At 40.8% G+C, this 23000-nt stretch overlaps 2 protein-coding genes across 12 annotated transcripts in view; one reads left to right on the top strand and one right to left on the bottom strand.

Annotated features, from left to right (window-relative positions):
* LOC114677585 (uncharacterized) overlaps positions 1–11840 on the bottom strand; it is a 68936-nt gene extending 57096 nt beyond the window's left edge. The window contains exons 1-3 of one of the 11 annotated variants that reach the window (XR_013416328.1): positions 10821–11753; positions 10152–10224; positions 2651–5914 (exon numbers count right to left, since the gene is read on the bottom strand). Coding sequence is in view for 2 of the 11 variants with exons in the window: in XM_077999805.1 (XP_077855931.1) it covers positions 10156–10278; positions 10821–11214 (517 nt within the window). In the remaining 9 variants the exon portion in view is untranslated. The other 10 variants (XR_013416329.1, XR_013416331.1, XR_013416333.1 and 7 more) reach the window with 10 other exon arrangements.
* Positions 11841–11943: 103 nt separating this feature from the next.
* Positions 11944–23000, top strand: part of LRRC1 (leucine rich repeat containing 1) — a 130045-nt gene continuing 118988 nt past the window's right edge. Inside the window, 1 exon segment of the mRNA NM_001266506.1 lies at positions 11944–12303. Coding sequence (NP_001253435.1) covers positions 12145–12303 — 159 coding nt within the window. The 5' untranslated portion in view covers positions 11944–12144.

The raw sequence follows: 23000 nt of genomic DNA, 5'->3' as shown, positions 1-23000 counted from the left end.
GAAGCAGAAATTTTTTTTTCTAATTCATTTTATGAGGCCAGCATAACCCTGGTACCAAAAGCAGACAAGGGCACAACAAAAAAAGGAAACTATAGGCCAGTATTCCTGATAAATATAGACACAAAAATCCTCAACAAAATACTAGCAAATCCAAATCCAATCCAAGAACACATCAAAAAGATAATACACCATGGTCAAGTGTGACTTATCCCAGGAATACAAGGATGGTTCAATATATGCAAATCATTAAATGTTACACATCACATCAATGGAATGAAGGACTACTAAAAACCATATGATCATCTCAATAGATGCCAAAAAAGCACTTGATAAAATTCTACATCTGTTTATAATAAAAACTTTCAATCCACTAGGCAAAGAAGGAACATACCTCAAAATAATAAAGGCCATATATGACAAACTCACAGCTAACATCATATTAAATAGGGAAAAGCTAAAAGGTTTTCTTCTAAGGCTGGAAGAAGACAAATATGTCCACTTTCACCATGCTTATTCAACATAGTACTAGAAGTATTAGAACAATTAGTCATGAGAAAGAAATAAAAGGCATATAAATTGGAAAGCAGGAAATCAATTTGTCCTTGTTTGCAAATTCCATGATCTTATGTATAGAAAAACCTAAAGACTCTATCAAAAAACAGAATAAAATAAATTCAGTAAAGTTGCAGGATATGAAATTAGTATAAAAAAGCAGCATTTCTGGCCGGGCGCAGTGGCTCAAGCCTGTAATCCCAGCACTTTGGGAGGCTGAGACGGGTGGATCACGAGGTCAGGAGATCAAGACCAGCCTGGCTAACATGGTGAAACCCCGTCTCTACTAAAAAATACAAAAAAACTAGCTGGGCGAGGTGGTGGGCGCCTGTAGTCCCAGCTACTTGGGAGGCTGAGGCAGGAGAATGGCATAAACCTGGGAGGCGGAGCTTGCAGTGAGCTGAGATCTGGCCACTGCACTCCAACCTGGGCAACGGAGCAAGACTCTGTCTCAAAAAAAAAAAAAAAAAAAAAAAAAGTAGCTTTTCCATACATGAAAAATGAACTAGCTGAAAATAAAATCAAGAAGGCAATCCCATTTGTAATTGCTACAAAAAGTAAAATACCTAGGAATAAATGTAATCAAGGTGGTGAAAGACTTTTATAAGGAAACTACAAAACACTGAAGAATGAAATTAATGAAGATACAAACAAATGGAAAGACATCTCAAGCTCATGGATTACAAGAATTAATATTGTTACAATGACAATACTACCCAAAGTAAACTACAGATTCAATGCTATCCCTACCAAAATGCCCAGGATATTCTTCACAGAAATACAAAAAGAAATCCTAAAATTTGTATAAAACAGCAAAAGACTCCAAGTAGCCAAACCAATACTGAGCAAAACAAACAAACAAACAAGAAAGCCAGCCAGCCAAGTTACAGGAATCACACTACTAGCCTTCAAAATATCTTACAAAGCGGTAGTAACCAAAACAGCATGATACTGGTGCAAAAATAGACACATAGACCAATGAAACAGAATAGATAACTCAGAAATTAATTCATGTATCTATGGCCAACTCATTACTGATGAAGGTGCCAATAAGGCACATTGAGAAAAGAAGAGTCTTTTCAATAAATGGTGCTGGAAACACTGAATATCCATATGCAGAAGAACAAAACTAGACTCCTACCTCTTAACCTATAAAAAAATCCACTCAAAATAGATAGAAGACCTAAAAGTAAGACCCCCAAAAAAATAAAGCTTCTGAAAGAAAACATAGGAGAAATGCTTCAGGACATTAGTTTGGGAAAAGATTTTATAAATAAGACCTTAATAGTGCAGGCACCAAAAGCAAAAGTAAACAAATGGGATTATACTAAAGTACAAAGCGTCTCCACAGACAAAAACAACAACAATCAACAGAGTGAAAAGACGACCTACATAATGGGAGAAAATATTTGCAGACCATTCATTTGACAAGGGGATAATGTCCAGAATATACAAGGAACTCAAACATCTCAGCAGCAAAAAACAAAGTTTAAAAATGGACAAATGATCTGAACAGACATTTCTCAAAAGACCTAGAAATGACCAAAAACTCATGGTTAAAACTAACAAATATGATGTTAAAAAATGTTCATCATCACTAGTCATCAGGAAGATGCAAATCAAAACCACAATGAGGTATCATCTCACTCCAGTTAGGAGGGCTATTATCAAAAAGACAAAAAACAACAAATGCTGGCAAGGATGTGGAGAAAAGGGAACTCTATACACTGTTGGTGGGAATGTAATTTAGTACAGCCACTATGGAGAACAGTAAGGCGATTCCTCAGAAAACTACAAATTGGACTACCATATGATCCAGCAATCCCACTACTGGGCCTTTATCCAAAGGAAAGGAAATCAGCATATTGAAAATACATCTGCATGTTTATTGCAGTAGTATTCACAATAGCTAACATATGGAATCACCCTAAATGTCCAACAACAGATGAATGGATAGAGAAAATGTGGTGTATATACACAGTGGAATACTATTAGGCCATAAAAAGAATAAAATCCTGTCACAGCAACTCCCTTCCTCCCTCCCTCCCTTCCTTTCTTGTTGCCCAGAGTGGAGTGCAGTGATGTGATCTCGGCTCATTGTAACCTCTGCCTCTCAGGTTCAAGCAATTCTCTTGCCTCAGCCTCTCAAGTAGCTGGGAGTACAGGCACATACCACCATGTATTTTTAGTAGAGATGGGGTTTCACCATGTTGGCCAGGCTGTTCTCAAACTCCTGACCTCAAGTGATCCACTCACCTCAGCCTCCCAAAGTGCTGGGACTACAGGTGTGAGCAATAATATATAGTTTCAAATAGCTAGAAGGAGGATATTGAATGTTCCCAACACAAAGAAATGCTAAATGTTTGAGATGATGCCCATGCTAATTACCCTGATTTGATCACTATATGTGTATGGAAACACCACTTTATACTCCATAAATATGTACAATTACTGCATCAATTAAAAAATTAAGTTTAATTTTTAAAAGGTGAATACAGTTACACTTAGCTTTGTACATTAGAAATGTACCCACAAAATTGTATGCAACTTAATTTTTTGGTAAATAAAATTGTTTCAGTTGCATTAAAATAATGATCCATTTAAACCTTTTAGTAAATCTTTTTGGTAAAGCAACAAATCCTAGGACAACAAGAATCATCTCTGCATTGAAAATTGCTATGAGATTACCTATCTTCATGCTTGATTTTGCTTAAAACAGGACATATCTGTAGAGTTGCCTTCCTATAAATTAATTTGACTTGTCTCAATGATGGATTTATAATAATATCAGATACTGACATTTCCACCCAAACTCTCTTAATTTTTACCTCCTTTAAGGTGCTATAATTAATGCAATGTATTTGTTTATAAACTCCTCACATATTAATAAAAACTTTAAAATAAATTGATGTTCTTTGAAAACATTTCTCCCTTGTATTTCACGGGAAGAAAACAGCAAATAAAGTAGATTTGTCAGTTGACCCAGTAATAGAAAATAGTATGAATAAATTAGAATTGCAGAGATGTCTGCAATTCTGAAATAAATGATTGAATGAAGCCTGAATATTATACTTTTAAAAATATATGCTGATCTGATCTTTATTGTTTTATTAGTAACATAAATAAACTATTGTGGTATGCTTAAACAGTGAAATGTTTTTGTTAGCCTGAAAGTTAATAGTTTTCTTTATTTCTTTTAAGACAGCATTATTAATAACATATTATTTCAAGTGGACTAGGCCTAAAAAGTATCTTATTCTCCAGTCAAGTTTGCATGAACTTCATAGAGAGTGCTAACTTGACTGGAGAAATAGGAGATCTTTCAGGCTTATGTTAGTTAACTGATCAACATACTTTGATCACTAATGGTCTTTGAATTGTTTGAATGACAGTGCTCAGTAGAGTGGTTTCAATCATAGGTATCATTTTTACTTATTACAAAGTAGACCTTGGCCTTCAGTGAAAACAGTGTCTATATTGATGTAGTTTATATTATAGGAAATGTTACTATAAAATAAGAGTAACATAAGAAGAGACACGGCTATATGATTTTCTTAAAACTTTTGTGGATGAAGGTGAAAAATAAATGAGGCATCTATGTTTACTTAAATGATTAACAAGTACATTTTGATCAGATGAGGCAATGTATGCTAATGTGCTCTTTTTAAACGATAAAGCATTACACAAATGTAAAGCACTGCCACAACCTGAGGAAGTCCTGTTTGTGAGCTGCCTCTAAGCTTCACCTGAGACATTCCTGTTTTATCGAAGAAGGAGACCATGAGGCTGAGGCAGAGGCCTGGAAAAAGATGGATTCAGTGGCAGATACCTGGTTTTCATTTGGCTTCTTTGATATAGTCTCTTTCCTCTTGAAATACTTTATAGTCACATATCAACTGATATGATAATTTATATATTGTTTACATAAACAATGTACTCACTTGATAGGCTTTCTTTTGGCTGGTAACTGAGCAAAGAGTACTGACAATTAATAATGCCTAATGTGTTGTGTTCTGCAGTATAGAAAACTTTTTCCATTACATTAATCCATAATCCTCTCAATAACCATTTGAGGGTGGCATTTTTCATGCCTTTGTAGAAATAAAGAATATTAGAGTTAAATATAATTCACCCAAGATCTCATCCCTAGTAGTGGCAGATCCAAAAATTCAATGCAAAATCATGAGTTCTTTATACCACCCCACACTACAGGTAGTTTTGGCTCACTGCCACTAAGGCAAAATGCTGTTCAATATTTGACTCATCATTAGCACCTTTATAAGGAGATTGAGAAAAACAGAAAAGCAGAAAACTCAAATTGCTCATTTGTAGCTCCTATGAATGGAGGGGTAGATTAAAATCTTAGTAATAAGAAAATTTGGATTGTCCATATACTGTTACAATCTGTGAAGCTACATGAACAAATGATTACAATTTATAAAAAACAACTGAGTGGTTACTACATGACCAACTCTCCCACAGATAACAATTATAGTGCTGAACAAAATGCAAAAATCAACTATCTGAAGGTACTGGAGAACGGCCAAAACCAAGCAAAAACTGAAGGAAAATCTATACTAGGAAGAAGAGTGAATTTTCTGTTTTTATGACTCTGACAAGCATACACTAGTCTCTATCACATAGATCAGCTAAAACTCATATTTAGAGCAATCTGGCTCAATGTATCATACATACATCAGAGTTGGGGTGACAAAACCTCAGACAGGATTGAGTGAGAACAGAAGCTCCAGATTCTGCATATAAATACTCCAAATATTTGACTGACCTCTAAATTATGCACGTGTAGTTCAGCTTTTAAGCAACCTAATTAAGAATAAAATAACTGAACACAAATTTCAGCTGCCATGTACCACAGAGAAAATAAGAGTTTGTTGTTTTATTTCATCCAAGCTAACAGGCTGCTAAAACAAAACAAAACAAAAAATAAACATTCTTTGGAGGACTATAACAGAATCCAGAGATTTTATTATTTACAATATCCAGGACATAATCCAAAATTACTAGGTATATGAGGAGACAGAAAAATGTGACCTATACTTAAAAGAAAACGCAATCAAGGCAGAATGACTCTAAGATGGCCCAGGTTTCAGAATTTGCCTACAGAGTTTAAAGCAGTGATTATAACCTTAATCAAATACGTAAAGGAACATAAACTCTTAATAAATGAACACATAGGAAATCTCAGCAGAGAAACAGAAACTATATAAAAAAAGAACCAAATGGAAATTTCAGAACTGAAAAATACACCATCTGAAATTGCATTTCTGATGGGCTTAATAGCAGTTTGAAGATGATAGAAGAACCAGTAAACTTGAAGCTGGAACAGTATATATTATCCAATCTGGAAAACAGAGAGAAAAATATTAGGGAAAAAAGAAGCAGAACCTCAAAAATATGTGGGACAATATCAAGAGGTCTAACATTTTAAAAATTGAAGTATTAAAAGGAAAGAAGAGAATGGGCAAAAAAATGTGAAGAAATAATGGCTGAAAATGTTCTAAATTTGGTGAAAGTTATAAATTTACAGATTCAATAAGCTCAGCAAACCATAATCAAGATAAATATAGATATATAATAATTAAACTGCTAAAAACCAAGAATACAGAGAAAATCTTAAAAGCAGCCAGATAAAATGATACATTACATACAAATTAGGTCCAGTTTGAGTTGTTGCTGACTTCTCATAAGAAATCATTAGAAAATGGATTATTTTTAGAGTGCTGGGGGGAAAAAAAAACAGTAAACCTGTCAATCCAGAACTGTATATCTACTGAAAATATCTATAAAGAATTAAGGTACAATAAAGACATCTGCAGATAAATCTTTAACAAACTTCCAGGCAAAGAGACATGATAAAAGATAGAAATGAAGAGCACTATTTCCTCTTATTTCCTTAAAATAAAAAAGAATTTTAAAAGAAAATACATAAAATTTTGTGTGCGGTTTATAACATATAAATGTAATCTGCATACAAATTGCGCCAGAGAGTTGAAAAACAGACATAGATAATTGCAAGGATCATATGCAAGGGTTTATATGAATTGGTATATTTACTCTAACTGGACTATGAAAATTTAAGGATGCACATTATATTCCCTAGAGCAACCATGATAGCTAGAAAGCCAATAGATAAAGGGAGATTATAAAATATATTTATTTACTTAAAAGATGTCAAAAAAAGGAGGAACAGAGGAAAAAAATCAGATAGTATACACGGAAAACAAATAATAAAAGAATAGATTTAAGTCCAAATCATCCGATAATTATATGAAATGTAAATGGATTAAACATTTCCACTAAAAAGCAAGGGATGGGGATAGACTTTCAACTTAAATAGTAATACGAATCAAAGAGATTTTAGGGTAATGACTTTAGTTCTGATCATAAACATTGCTGACTTCTAAACTAATGTATCCATGTAATTCTGTAGGCTCTCAGGTTTCTCAAATTGTTTGAGTGTAGGCTTCTCTTATAGCAGGGATATATAATCTTTAGAAAATATCCATAAACTCAACCTTGGAGAATCATGAGTTGGGATCTGAGTGCTTCTTCTCTGAGAGAGGGCTTTGGGATTCATATACAAATCGATCTGTCTTTCTATTATCCAGATTTGTATATCATTAAGATTTAATTTGCTATTTAACCTGCTATATAAATACCTCAGAGGGTCACTTAAATAATCTTTTATAGGACAAAAGGTCATCCTCTCTAGATTGAGAACAAAAGCTGTTTTACACTACAATAGTACTGATTTATAAGTTCCTTGATAGTTGCCTTTCTTTCAGTAAGACTGAAAGCCCTGTCTTGTTCTTTTTTGTCTCTCCAGCAAATTAACCCAGTGCCTCGCATGTAGTGAACAAGTAAATATTTATTGAGCAACTAATACAACACGACTAACCCTAGATGTAATTTACAACTACTTGTTGGATACATTCACCTGTATACTTTTTAATTTTTAAAATTAATTTTACTGATACATACATTTTATATAATAAATGTTTCCTATTTTAAGTATACAGTCTGATGAATAAAGTATACACCCACATAACTACACCACAATCAAGATATATAATATTTCCATCTCCCACTTCCCCTACAAATTCCCTGGTTTTCATCACCAATCTTTATCACCACAATCCTTCCTACAACCCAACTAACAGGTTCTAGGCCACTGATTTAGGTTGTGTCACTTTGTTAGTTTGCATTTTCCAGAATTTTATATATATGGGATCATATAGTATGTACTCTTTTGTGTCTGGCTTTTGTATAACATAGTTTTTGCCATTTATGCACACTGTTACATGTATTAATGGCTTGCCCCTTTTCATTGAATGCTAGTCCATTGTTTTACTATACTACACTGTATCCATCTGTTGATGAATATTTGGATTGTTTCCAGTTTGGGGCTGTTATTAACAAAACTGCTCTGCACATTTGTAAACAATCCTTACTTGGACATATGTTTTCACTTTTTCTTGTGCAGATACCTAGGAGTAGCATGGCTAGATCATCAGGGCAGGCATATGATTACAATAAACTGCCAAATTGTTTTACAAAGTGGTTTTACCATTTTACACTTCTATCAGCAATGTATGAATTCCAGTTGCTCCATTTTTTAAAATTTTTTTGAGATAGTATCTTGCTCTGTTGTCCAGGCTGAGTGCAGTGCCCGGCTCACTGCAGCCTCTAACTAACTAGAAGACTCAAGTGATCCTTCCACCTCAGCCTTCTGAGTACCTGGGACTCCAGGCACATGCCACTATGCCAGGCTAATTTATTATTTTTTGTAGAGATGGGTGTCTTCCTATGTTGCCCAGGCTGGTCTTGAACTCCTGGCCTCAAGCGATCCCTCCACCCCATTCTGCCTTGGCCTCCCAAAATGTTGGAATCGTAGGTGTCAGCCACTCTGAGGGCCAAGTTGGTCTGTATCTTCAGTGACATTTGGGATTGTCTTTTTTTTTTTTTTTTAAATTTTAAGTCATTCTAGTGGTTAGGTGGTGGTACCTCACATTAAAATTCACATGCCCAAACCTCTGAATCTCCATTTTGACCCTATCTTACAAGCTAACATTTTGGATTTTCACTTAAAAAAAATTAATGACATCATGCTCAAAAAATTAATGACAATGCAACAACAGACCACTAAGTATTTATCATTCTCCTACCTTTAGAGAATAAGCTTCATGAGGTTAAGACCTATCTTGTTTTTTCTTACATTTCTAGTATCTAGCACAATGCCTGGTACATAGTATGTACCTTTATTAGTTATTTGTTGCTGTGTAATAAATTACTCCAAATCTTAGCAGTTTAAAGCAAAAAACATTTATTGTCTCACATAATTTCTGAGGTGCAAGAGTGGGGAGCAGCTTAGCTGAGTGGTCCTGAGTCAGAGGCTATCATGAGGTTTTAGTCAAGCTGGTGCAGCAGTCACTTGAAGGCTTGACAAGGGCTGGAGAATTGGCTTCCAAGATAGCTCACTCACATGACTACTGCCAAGAATCATCAGTCCCTTGCTAGTTGTCCCTTGCTAGTTGCCAGCTGCAATTCTTTGGCACGTGGAGCTCTAGATTTGCTCAGCATGGCAGCTGGTTTCCCCAAAGTGAGTGTGATTCGAGAGAGAAAAGATTGGTTACACAGACCAACCAGGAAATGGTGGATGTTGCCCCCAACTTCCTGGAGGCTGGCGAATAAAGTGCATAATGAATATTTATTGATTAAAGTAATATGTGTCTGATACTCTACTAAGCATCTCATATCTTTCATTTCATTTAATCCAGATAACAATCCCATGAACCATTATCCTCATTTGAGATATGGTAAAACTGAGGCTTATAAAAGTTAAGTCAACTGTCAATTTCTACAAAGCTAGTGGCATAATAAGAGTTCAAACACAGATCTCTTTAGCTCAAAGGCTGTGAAAACATGCTTCACAGTATAAATGAATAAAAGAATTACATTATTCTAAGAATAAATTGATTTAGGTGGTCTTTTTAAACTTTGTTTAAATTGAGTCAAACTCATTTGTATGTGGTGGAAGAAACTAGATGTTATATCAGGTGGGAAACCCTAAAATTCTTCAGGTGAATAAAAAGTTAATTGCTTCCCTATTCTGTAGTTGACAAGGTGTTGTTTCATTTTTTCTCTCTTACTATGCTGTTTCAAATTCTTGGCAGATCCTTGGAAACAAGGAAAGTCAAGAATTCGCCTACTGACTACCCACAGAATTAAATCAACAAAAACTGTTGATCATTGACTGTGCATATGGCATTGTGGCAGATTCCCCGATCTACAAAGCAAGTGAGACAGTATCTGTTGTTCAAGAGGTCACAATCTCTTTCGAATTAAGCTGATACAAAAATAACACAGAGAAACTGAAGCATCATGGAGAGGCACACAAGGAATGCTTATTGAAGTTTGAATTTTTAAAAGACTGGACACGTCTTTAAAATACATTTGGTGTTTGTTAAAATAATCTAGTGTGATAATCTCTGGAAATCAACATTAGATTAAATGGAGGGAGCCAGCCTTCTTTAATTTTTTTTTTTAAGCGGTTGGAAAACTTGAAGACGGGGACTTACCAACCTTCCCACATGTCTCTGTCAGGAACCAGTTTTCTAGGAAGGGTGGCAGAAATGAGCTTCATATGTGTTTCTGGAATGCAAGAATGTAGAAAGTGGGGTGGAGGTTCAAAGTCCAGGTAGCCCTCTGTGAGAATGCAGGAATCAAATCAGGACAAACAAAAGAGAGGGAGAAGTGGGTAGGGCAACGGAGTTTAGGCATTGACTGGAATGAGAGTTAAGGTGATAAGGCTGGGGTAGAAATGAAAGTCAGACCCCTCCTTACGGACTGGGAAGAAAGGAGCCCTCCTAGCAGAGTTGAAAAGACCAAGTGTCCTCTTCTCCATTTCACCGGGGAAACCCTCCTGTGCCCAGTTTTAAGATACGGGAGAGTCTATGGAGCCAATGGAGAGTCTAATGCAAAAACTAGTTTCCGACTAAACTTTGTCTTGGCCACTGAGCATGCTCAGCTTTGTCTTCTATAGAAAAGTGAACTCCGTGGCTCCAGATTTTAGCTATAGCAGCTGGAGGGCGGGAGTGAGGGTGGGAGAGCCAGCGTGGCAGCGTGGCAGAGGCCACAGGTGGAACCTGGAGTTTGAGTATGCTTGAAAGGGAAAGTGTGGAACGAAGGGGCGGCCGGGTGGGGAGTCAGAGGAGCCCCCAAGGAAATGATTCATCATTGTTACTGACCTTGACTTGAGCAACCCTTCATGAAAGGAGAAAATCTTGTTATTCGGAGATGGGGATTGTGTTGCAAACAGTTACAGGTGAAGAGGGGCAGTTCAGGATTCCGGCCGTGGTCCGCTGGAATGAGTCGGGGCGAGGGAATGGTCGTTATAACCCAATAGTGAGCCTCCCGGTTCATCCGGGCTGGACGGGACCCGGGTTGCAGCAGAAAAGCAGGAGCTGTATGCAGGATGCTCACCTGGCAGCCTCGACCTGCCCCTCTTCCCTTGCTCCTCCCTCCGCACCAACTCCAGCTAGTTGTCAGGGGCCAACATCTGGGCCGGGCTGGAACTGGCTCAGAAACTCGCTTTTGCCTGCTTATTTCTGCAGCTGGGCTCCTGGCCAGGTGCAACCACATCTATGAGACTCTCGCAGACTCTCAGACTCCTATGCCTTTGGTGGTACAGGGAGGAGGATTTACTGTCACTCACTGCATAAACCATGATCACCGGAGATGTGCTCCCAAGTTACAAAGCCTGCAGGCGGTGCCCGAGGACCAGAGGGCAGGGCAGGGGCCGGGCGCGGCCCGCTCACACTTCTGGAGCAGCCGTGAGCAGCGGGCACACGGGCAGCCACGAAAGCAGCAGCGAGGGCGGTGCAAACACCTCAAAACTACACCGAATCTCGTAGCGCCTGGCGCTCCAGGCGCGCAAGGTACGCTTTCGGGGCGGTCCTGTCTGACCCCGGAAGAGAAAGTTGTTTTGGGGAAGGGGAGCAAGGAGAGGAGTGCGAGTTAAATAAAACTAAATATCAAAGTTGTTCTGCTCTGCTCAGGCCGCCTCTGCTCCGCCTTATCTTTGCCCCAAGTCCTTTCACAGTCTGCCTTCCTCAAAGGGCCCGACGCGCCCCCGTCCTAGCCGGAGTAAGCGGACCTGCAGCAGCCGGCCCGCAGGTCTGTGGACCCTCTCCGATCCAGGTCGCCGGGAAAACCCGGAGCGGAGCATCCCTCGGGCCGGGAAACGCCCTCGGCGCGCACCCACTGGTGCGCATGCTCAGTCCGCGCAGCTGCCGCGAGTAGGAAGCTCCGCGCGGCGGCGGGGGCGGCGACTGGAGGGTGGGAGGGGAGGCACCGGCTGGCGGGCGGGGGTGCAGGGACGGGGCAGGGGCTCCCGCCCGAGGTTCCTTGAAGCGCTTCCGACCGCGAAGCCGGGCGCGAGAAGCGAGCGAGCCCGAGAGCCAACAACGAGCGCGGAGAGGGCAGCGGGCTGAGCGGAGCCGCCGGGCAGAGCGGGCTCAGAGCCCGGGTCTCCGCCGCTCGGGACCCGGCTCGGCGGCGGCGGGGGCGGCGATGTTCCACTGCATCCCCCTGTGGCGGTGCAACCGTCATGTGGAGAGCATCGACAAGCGCCACTGCTCGCTGGTCTATGTCCCCGAGGAGATCTACCGCTATGCCCGGAGTCTGGAGGAGCTGCTGCTGGACGCCAACCAGCTCCGCGAGCTGCCCGAGGTAAGGGTCCGGCCTCACCTGCGCGCTCTGCTCTCGCCTGTTGTCCCTTCCGCTCTCTCGTCCCCTCTTCCACCTCCGGGTCCGGCGTGAAGGAACCGTCCCTCTTTTATGCATTCACCTGCTTCTTTCTCCCCGTGTCTCTTTACTTCCATCCTTTCCCAGTAAAAGTTCCTTTTCATTTTATTCAAAGTGACCGAATATTTTCCGCGTAGTCACTGGGGCTCGTGCTATTGGAGAAACGTTCTGGACTGTTAAGTAACTTAGATCCATGTCTAGGTACTGACACCTGGCACTTGTGCCCGGGCAGGTGAGAAGCCGGGTGATTCAGGCTGTTTCCATTTGGAAGCTACAGAGCACAGCCTCCCGCCCCCCTCCACTCCCCGCGGTCGTTCCCCCACTAAGGGCCGGGCGCGCCTCTCCTTTGGTCGAGGCTTGTCCCAGAGGACCTTGTGACCTGGGCAGCGCTCAAGCGGGCCGCACTATCTCGGCATCTTGGGAGGAATGTGCTCCGTGCTTTATCGCGGGTGGGCTTGGCCGGCTGGCCTGCAGTGGCTACGGGGGTGGACGCAGGATGGGGGTAGGGGAGAGCTGGGCCTGGAGCGCTGGGGGCAGGTGCCCAGATGCCGGCCGCCCGGGCCCTGCCTGCGTGGACCTGTTGCGTGGTGGGAGCTGCGGTGAACGTCAGCAGAGGCTCTGCCCGCGGGCCAGCCTTGCAGCCTCCTTTCCCGGAGTGGCCGCAGTCGTCCTGCCGACTTTCTGTAGTTGCAGTGATGCGTTATCTCTTCAAAGTTGTTTATGTAAATTGATCACTCCACTGCCGCCGAACTTGTCAAGTGACATGTGCTGATGGTGCTTTGACCGAGAGTAGGGGGACAGCGAACTTCCTTCGAGCTTGTCTCGGAAACTTAGCTAGAGTAACCCTTCAGGGGGAAGGTGTCTCAAACCCAGGTGTGTGCAGGAAGTCAGTGTGCAATAATCCAAAGGTGTGCAGGAAGTAGGGAGACTGCTGGGAGTCGGAGATCGGACCTGTGTAAGGGCTGAGCGTTGGAACGCAAACATCTTGCTTGTCCTTTAGTTAACACAAGCCAAATCATTGTCACAGAAACACTAGTCAAGTGTTCTGGCTTGTTAGAATGACCTGATACGTTCTCCAGCGCTGATGGAGCATTTAAACAATCAGAACTGTGTGTTTTTCTCAATATTTTAAGTGGTGGTGTTCTTCTTGGATTAACTTTCCTGGGTTCCTGTGGAATGGATTGGGTGTTTACTCTGTGTAATCATAGAGATTATCCTCACTAGGACCTTTGCAAAGCCCCCCAGGCTTTATTTAGCTTAGAAGCAGCAAAGCCATCAGGTTCCCTCAGGCTTTTATTATTCTGCAGGCATTTTCAAACACGTGATTTTTTTCTGGCCTTTCACATCATTAAAGATTTCACTTACCAGTCGTCAGCTCACTCACTGCTTTAAGTTGTGTAGTTTTAGGCAGTGATATCACCAGGAATATAGAATATGTAATTTAATACTTTTCAGGGGCTTCAGAATGACATTATTAAAGATGGAGTGAAAAGTTATTCACTAGAAATGATTCATTACTCTTTGTGGTATTTGTTTGTTTGTTTTCTTTTGTAGAACTGGAAGATTTCCTTTGACTGGATTGGCTTTTCACTCCCTTCTGCAGGGTTTGTGGGTTTTCCTGTAATGTTGGGGAATTCAGCTTGGCATGGGAAATTACATAATTTCCCATGCCAAGCCAAAATGTCAGGTTTTTCTGTGATCCTAAATGGAAACTTGTCAGAAGCTCAAAATATAGTCTGATGGCACTCTGTAAATACGGTAAATAAACAAGCTTTTCAAAGGTTAGAGGTGAGCTTGCTAATGGATTATTATTGCTCTAACAGCTCTTAAATTAGTATTAAAGTTTTTAGGTTGTGTGAATTCTGCTTCTCCCTGACTTACTGTGTGTTTTGGTGCCTGGGTGTGTGCATGCCAAGCATGAGAACCACCTTGAAAACATAGATATCTGTTCCATCCCTTCCATTTTTTCCTTGGGCTATCTGTTGTCTCACCTCTGAGATCTGTATAACTTATTACCACTGCTCTCTGCTGCTCCTGCTCCAAACCCCTATCTCCTTACCTGCCACATCACAAGCAGGTCTCTTGTTGACAAGCCTCAAAGGTCCTTATTTTGGTGGCCATACCAGCTGTATGTTCTCCTCTCTATAATTTGTTTGGAAGCACAGCTTAAGGGGAAGCCCGTACCCCTTACCAGGGCAGCAAAGATATGCAGTCTCTCCAGGCTTCAGTGGTATAACAGCCACCTTCTTTCCACTGAAAGGCCTGCAACCTCTGGTTTGTGCCAGTATCTTCATTTTACAAATTCAGATTCAGGATTGAGGTGACTTTCTCAGGGTTATCCAGTGAGTTAGATGCAGTTGCTGGTGGGTGCTGTTCATCCAGATGTCAGCCAAATACAATTACTTTGGACACCTAGCAGTAATCTTCTATCCCGCTTCTCACACCCATCAAACCTTTATTTAGTCTCTCCTATTTTACTCATGTCGTTATAACTTGGCCTTAGCCGAGCATTTATTGAGATTCCATTTTTGCAAGTTATTGGGAATATAGAGATTAAAGGAGGCATGATTCACAGCTTTGTGAGGAGGCAGATTATTTTAATCCAGATGTGGTTAGTGTGGGGTGGAAAGGGCACCACAGTTAAACTGCTCCTAAGCTATGGACTTGATGGTTACTTCGCTAATGTTTTAAGCCTTTGCATCAGATCCCTCATCTTCAGTTTGGTTCCAGTTGGGTGATAGTCTCACTATTCTTTATGCATCCACCGACTCCTCACCCACTACCCCCAGTTTGATCCCTTATGGCTCTGTGCTAACAAAGACAGTCTAGTTGTAACCTTCTTGAGATGTCTGTGTTTTTGCTTACCTATGTTTATTATTTGTTTGTTTGTTTATTTATTTTTGAGACGGAGTCTCACTCTTGTCGCCTGGGCTGGAGCGCAGTGGCGCGATCTCCACTCACCGCAAGCTCTGCCTTCCGGGTTCATGCCATTCTCCTACCTCAGCCTCCCAAGTAGCTGGGACTACAGGTGCCCGCCACCACACCTGGCTAATTTTTTAGTATTTTTAGTAGAGACAGGGTTTCACCGTGTTAGCCAGGATGGTCTCGATCTCCTGACCTCGTGATCTGCCCACCTCGGCCTCCCAAAGTGCTGGGATTACAGGCGTGAGCCACCGCGCCCGACCTTACCTTTGTTGAGCAGAGAATCTCACCCTGTGGCACCCGATAGGTCTTGCTCAATAAACAGTTATTTATCTGTTGAATGAATGTTGCCGAATCTTACAAAAATGTTCCTCCCTCTGCTTCTTTCTCTTCCCTTAAGCATATCACTGCTCTAACATCAATCCTTTTCTAATATAGTCAGAATATGCAAGTTGGAAGCAACTTCAGAAGAAAAGGTCATTCATAGGATGACACTGTTTTGTCTTACTTGCCCTACAGGAACCTTGGCTTCCCCTCTGTACTTCCTCAGCCTTTCACATGCCATTGGTTTTCTCCTCAGTGTGCACCAATTCTCAGATACCTTCAAATGCATGTGTTTTCCTGTAATCTCCAGCACCAATATAGCACTTCATGTAGTAGTAGGCAGCACGTATTTTAAATGAATATACTAAAGGCTTCACAGCTTTAAAAAATTGAATTTCACCTTGCCACAGAGTTCAGTTGATCTTTTGTTGATTGCCAGATGGCATTATCTCAAATACCTGCCCCCTACATCATTCTTTCTCATATTCTGCTTTATTTTTTCCTGTCCTTTAGAGCACATATCATTACCTAACTCCAGACCATATACTTGCTTTCTTGTTCTTTGTCTCTCTCCCTAACTAAAACATAAGCTCCATGAGTGCAGAGGTCTTCACGGCTGGACCTAGGACAGTATTTAGTACATAGTGGGCACAAAGATGCATCGATGAGTCCTAACATGGGTAGGTGGGCCCTGTTTCTTAGCCATTGTAATTCACCTTCATATGGTCAGACTTTTCTACACCAATCTAGTGACACTATTGTTGACACAAAGTCTTCTTTCAGAATCCAGTGTCCTTGTCTTGCCAGTCTTTGTTTTCCATCTCTTCTGTACTGGACACCTTTGATTGCCTTATCTTCGAAAGAATCTTCATGCACTGTAAACATACTTTCTATGAATATGACTTCAAGTTTAGTATCTCCAGCTGTGATCTGTTAAGGGAATATCCATCTCCACTTGTGGTAAGTCCCTTTTGCCTTAAACCAACCATGTTTTAATTTAGGTCTCATATTCCAAACTGACTGCTTTTCCCAGAAGTTCCATTTCTAGGGGGCAGGGCACCTATTCTTTCCATCTCAAAGGTCCAAGGACTTACCTCTGATCCTTTCTTCTCTGAATTTTGTTGCCAAGTCCTGCCATTTCTTTTTTCAAAATGCCACCTTTTCTCTCTCAGTCCCTCACTCCCATCTGGTTGGCTTCATCTGGATTTATATTGTCCATTGCTGGTTGTCTTCTGCCGAGGTTCTTTAGGGCTTGTCTTGAAAGGGCAGAGAGCAGAGGTGCTGGATTCAGAGCGTTCAAAATGCTGCCCCAATACTTGGAGACTCTGTTCAAGCCTCTGTTTCCTTAGGTGTTCCCTACTTTATAGGGTTATAGAGTTATTAAAGAATATGCGTGAAGCACTGAAAGTGTCAGCAGAGAGTTAGATCTCAGATGTCTAACATCTTTCTGGATACTGTGGCAAGATCCATTTATTTAAAAATAAAGTTTCTCTTTTTCTTTTTTTTGAGACAAAGTCTCTATGTCACCCAGGCTTGAGTGCAGTGGCACGATCTCAGCTCACTGCAACCTCTGCCTCCTGGGTTCAAGCAATTCTCCTGCCTCAGCCTCTCGAGTAAGTGGGATTACAGGCTCACGCCACGACACCCAGCTAATTTTTATATTTTTAGTAGAGATGGGGTTTCACCGTGTTGGGAAGACTGGTCTTGAACTCCTGACCTCAAGTGATCTGCCCGCCTCCATCTCCTAAGGTTCTGGGGTTACAAGCATGAGTCACCATGCCTGGCCAAAATAATGTTTCTTAAACTGGAGTTTGAAGACGTTTTCCTGGCAGTTATTTTTTAAAACCAGAATTTCATTTTTAATATTCTTTTCAATAATACTTTTCTTTTTTTTTTAGACAGAATCTCACTCTGTCGCCCAGGCTGGAGTGTAGTGACACAGTCTTGTCGCTACAACCTCTACCTCCTTGGATCAAGCCATTCTCCTGTCTCAGCCCCCCGAGTAGCTGGGATTACAGGCGTGTGCACCCACACCTGGCTAATTTTTGTGTTTTTAGTAGAGATGGGGTTTCACTATGTTCACTGGTCTCAAACTCCTGACCTCAAATTATCTGCCCGCCTCCGCCTCCCAAAGTGCTGGGATTACAGGTGTGAGCCACTGTGCCTGACCAATAATACATTTTTTAAAAAATCACAGATTCTGTGACATCTTGATGACCTTATAAATGAGCAGTGCCAAAAGACTTTATTGACTGTGTTTGAGCCTTCCTTTAATTGTCTCTAGCTAATGGGGGAAGAAGAGATGTGAGTTTATTGCAGAAATGATTTGTTGGTGTCAGAAGATGGCTGGAAGTTGTATGAACAAAGGTTTCATATCAATTTGTTAGACAGAAGTGTTGGGTAGCTGAAGGGGTCACAGCGCACATTGGTGTCAGTAAGCAGAATGTGAATGCAGGCTACCTGCTCCATGCCGCTGTTTTATTTAATACATTGCAAGCAGCCATACAGTGTCTGCAAAATTGCATCACTGTTATCTGTCATGTTAAATTAATGTTGAGCTTTCTTTTATGTGTTTTTACCAGATTTAAAAATTATTTACCTTATAGTTGTATAAGAACTAAAGCATATAGAAGACATAACCTAGTTTTATGTTTGGACATACTTCAATAACATTATAATAAATGTAATTTAAGTGAATGCTTAGGGGAAAGGGGATCCAAAGGAATATTTCCCCTTTATAGTGCTGATCTATACATTTCTCAAGTTAGGGAAACAATTCTCATTTCTCAGATACCCTGTTACCATCACACAATTTAGCATTTAATTATTTTCTGTGTTAGTCCCCCACCCCCCACCCCACACCTCTCCTCACCTCTCATACTTAAAAGTGAGAAAACTGAGACCTAGAGAAGTTGTCATTTGTCTGGGGTTAGTGGAGATTAGAGTCTCTGGTTAAGAAATGTTTAGTGAGTATCTGTGACATATTAGTAATAATTATAATGGGTTAGTGGAGATTAGAGTCTCTTCAATTAAGAAACATTTAGTGAGTTTCTGTGATGTATTAATAATAATTATAATTGTCACTGCTTATTGAGGTTTAACTGAGTTTTAAGCATTGTATTAAGTGCTCTACATAAATAATTTCTCTAAAATGGAATAACAGTCCACTGTTACAATTTCAGCTTGGCAAATGCAGAAACTGAATCGTAAAAACCTTATTTAAAAGGCTTAAGGGCCTTGGTTAAGGTTAGTTCTGGAGCAAGCATGAAACTCCTGCAACATGTGTGCATTTACTGGTATGCCGTACTGCCCGCCTGGGAGCAAGGAGGCATGGCGGTGTGAAGAGCCTCTGCAGAATGCCATGACAGATAATGAGATGAACTGTGCCTGTAGGCAGAGGAGCCTCAGGGAAGGTGTCTAAGCAGAGGTGAAGTATGGAAAGATCTTTGTTTTTAGAAAGATCATTCTGGGGCAGAGGAGAGAATAGAGTCCGGGAGAGCAGGCAGGGGCCGGTTGCAGTGGTTTAGGCCGGAGGAAAAGATAGAGTACTGGTGGGATGCTCTGGGACATGGCATCATTAAAGTTTTTGCTGCTAGGAGCCTCTCCCTTCCGGTCTGGTGTTCTTTCTACTATGCCGCCTTGTGTTGTGCTTCATAAATTTGTGGGACGCCAAATACAAAGCATTGTCCTCCTTTCCGTGGACATATTTTCCTTGATTGTGGGGTACCCTTGTGTTCAACTTGTAAGATGCTCACTAAAACCTGGCAAGTTTTGTAGTAGGCGTTGGCTTGGGAGGAAGATGGACAGCCAGATGTGTTATGGGTAGGAAGAGTTTGCTTATTTTTGGTTTTGTTTAGATGAATGGGATCATTAAATTTATAAAAATGTACCAGCAGTGACCCTGGTAACCCTGTGGGTTCTAGTTTTCTGAGTAATATGAATGTATATTTATGTTTGTTCTATACTATGAATTTTAGTTTCATCGTCCTGTGCTGGAGTAGAGGATGCTTTCAAAGACAAATACTTGGAGAATATTTATTATTCTAGAGTAACTTGAAACTCATTGCTTGTATATCTTTTTAAAAAGTAGCTGAAGTCCTTGAGAAAAACAAACCATTTGGTTAATGAAACTTTATGAGAGTTGACAAAGATTGAGTCATGCTTTTAGTATGGTAAAACAGCAAAATGAGCCTGCTTCCACAATCCCAGTTCCCTTTTCCTGGGGCTCCCAGCGGAAAGGGAGCACTTTGACTCCACATCACAGGCTTCCAGTGAATTTCCCCTGTTGCCAGAATTTTGCATCTTTTGTACTGTAACAAACAGGTACTTGGGATTTCTTTAAAATGGACCGTTTACCACAGACTTGAGATTTTAGGGGTGAGCCACTGTTGAGATTTACACAAGAGTGTCAGAAATAGCAGTGTAAACATTTCTTTGCGATGATGGCAGATCCCAAACATGGTCTTGCTGTGCCATGGAATGAGGTGTTGCGTTCTTTTTGGGTGAGGATCCAGTGAGTGCTGCAGGCTTTTCACTGTGCTCACTGAAGTCTAGGGCAAGTTCACCTATTTTAGGACTCTACTCAGAACGCAGAGCTGGAAATGTTTGCCCTCTGCTTCATAAGATAGTTATGAGGGGTGATGAGACCATGGGCCAGATCTTCATAAATGCATAGGAGAAACTTCTGAATGTCCATTAACTTTCTCTTGGGTATGGTTTAGTGGACAGGAATGGTAATTTACTATTGCATGTGGTATTTTAGAACATCTAATAGGGTGTGTGTGTGTGTGTGTGTGTGTGTGTGTGTGTGTGTAGTGTAAAATAGTTTGGACTCCTAAAATAAGATGTAATATTTAAAATTTTTCCCTCCTCATTATTTTGATCTAGACTATAATGTTTAGATTTCAGGGAAGTTGACTCAGTTGGAAGAAATTTGGTGTTTTTGTTTCTAAAAACCCCAAGGAATGAATTTGCCATGTGGTGAGTGGAAGGTGGTGTTACACCTAATTACAGCATGTTCCAGACTGACTCCTTGATTGTGTGGCTGAATGGAGAGGACTCTGTCCATCTGGACACCATGGGCACCTTTATTTCCGCAGTCTACCCCCACTTCTTGGGAAGAGATAATCAGGAGGCTGTCCACTGGCTTATGGTGAGAACCAGGTGCCTGAGTCAAACGAGCTGTTGTGAGGCCCAGAAAGTGGCTTCAAACCTCTCAGGATGTAACATGGGCTCTGACTGCTTGACTTGATCTGGAAGATGCTGAATAAATGCCTTTGAGGCTCATGTTGTTAGTGCAGATGACCTTGACTATGGTGTTGTCTTGTGTTTATCTTATTATGAGAATAGTATGTGTTGGATGATTAAAATAATTCAAAGAACAAAAAGAAGAGTCACTTGATTTCCTTGAAATGATATCATCCATTAACAATTTGATTTTATTAAAATTTTTTATTTTATTTTTAATTGACAAATAATTGTGTACATGTATATGGTGTAACATGTTTTGATACATGTATACATTGTGGAGTGATCAAATCAATCTACTTAACATACCCATCACCTCACATATTTATTATTTGTGGTGAAGACATTTAAAATTACCTTTGTTTTTAGGATGTATTCTTATGGATTGTTTTCTTCTTCATGCATCACCATGTATTTGTTGTTATTAAAACAAAAATAGGACTCCCACTATATAAATTGTTTTGCTGCTTGTTCTTTTTATTTAACACCTTATCTTGGACATTTTTCATACCTATATATATATATAGAAGTGTTACTGCATTATTGCGAGTGCTATAGTATTCCATTGTATTGGATATAGCACTGTTATTTATTTTTTAACCCTTCTCCTATTACTGGATATTTAAATAGTTTCTAATTCTTTGCAATGGTGAGCCATGCTGGATTTAAAGTTCTTATATGTATTACTTTGTATACCTGTGCAAATGTTTCTTTAAGATACATTTTAAGAAGCATAATTGCTGGATCAATGGATATGTACTTTACAAAATATTGCTAGATTTTCATTTTTTTAGTCAGAGTTGGATGGAGGCCTAGAGATTATACAAATCTAACCTGTCATTTTGCATCTAAAAAGCTAAAGTATAGAGAGGTAAAATGATGTATTAAAGGAGAATAAAGATATGGGCTACACATTCCTGATTCTTGACACTGAAGTCCTGTGATCCTTGTGAGATCTTGAAAAATGGCCCTAGAGGCTGTCTTTTTTTTTTTCTTCTTTTTATCTCTGGGCCCATTGTTCTTGACTGCAATTCTTTTCCATAGGTCTAGAAAAGGTCTTAGGTAGGCTTTAGTCAGTTGAGCAGGTATTTGTGCCAGATCTTTGGAAGACTAACATCTAATACTTGCCACATGAATGTGCATGCCAAGAGTTGCTGTGGGCCCTTGTCAGAGGCTTGTTGCATTTGAGGTGTAGGAAAGCAGGACTCCGGCTTTCACTGCTGCAGGGCTTAGACAGGCTGGGGAGGGAGGAGGGCATTGCAGACAGGCAGCTTTTGTAAGGTGATATATGCTGTGTTTGGAGCATAGATTCTTACTGTGGGTTGACTTGGTTCTCTTTCTGGAGCGAGAGGGCAGGGTGGTATGCAGGATGTTTGGGGACACAAAGCTTGGTCATTAACTTGTGATGACTGCATGGATCAGCACCCCCACCTCAGTCTCTTCTACTGAAATCTCCATTCAGGCCAGATCCTCTTACTTGAAGATGAAATATGCATAGTTGTTAGGAGATTGTCCTGTTCATGGTGACCCCTTGGATAGGTAACTTGTCTCTCATTGTACTTCAGTTTACTCATCTGTAGAAAGAAGGTAATAATAGTCCCTACCTTATGAAGTTGTATGAAAATTAAATGTGCTACTCTGTAGACAGTCCTGAGAACACTATCTGGGAGATAGAAAGTACTCAGTACAGTTTGATCATTGTTATCAATGCTGACTTTTGTGGTAGAGGCCCACACTCCTTCATTTGTCCTTCCTTCAAATCCTGTCTCAATACTTGGTCAGAGTGATCTTTCTAGGACACAAATGCGACAGTGATTGCCTGCAATGGTGGCTTCCCCGCACCTGCAGGGTACAGTTTGGCGGCATTCTGCACTCCGCCTACTCCTGCCATCTTACCTCCCCTCAGCCTTGTGTTTCAGCCCCAGTTAGCTGCCCTTAGTTGCTGACGTATTGTTTCATGTTCTTAGTCTTCATTTTTTGTCGTTCTGCCTATGGTGAAGTACTCTTCTCACTTCTTTGCCTGTCTCACTGCTCGTCATCCAACTGGACAGAGCTCCGGAGCTAACATTCCTCCAGGAAGCCCTCCCATCTCCTCTGTGGTCTCTGGAGACACTTCTGACTTTATTGTT

Source organism: Macaca mulatta, chromosome 4, assembly GCF_049350105.2.
Source record: "Macaca mulatta isolate MMU2019108-1 chromosome 4, T2T-MMU8v2.0, whole genome shotgun sequence".
In the NCBI taxonomy this organism is placed as follows: Eukaryota; Metazoa; Chordata; class Mammalia; order Primates; family Cercopithecidae; genus Macaca; species Macaca mulatta.
The sequence above is the reverse complement of the archived record's forward strand: the minus strand, read 5'-3'. Positions and strand labels throughout refer to the sequence as shown.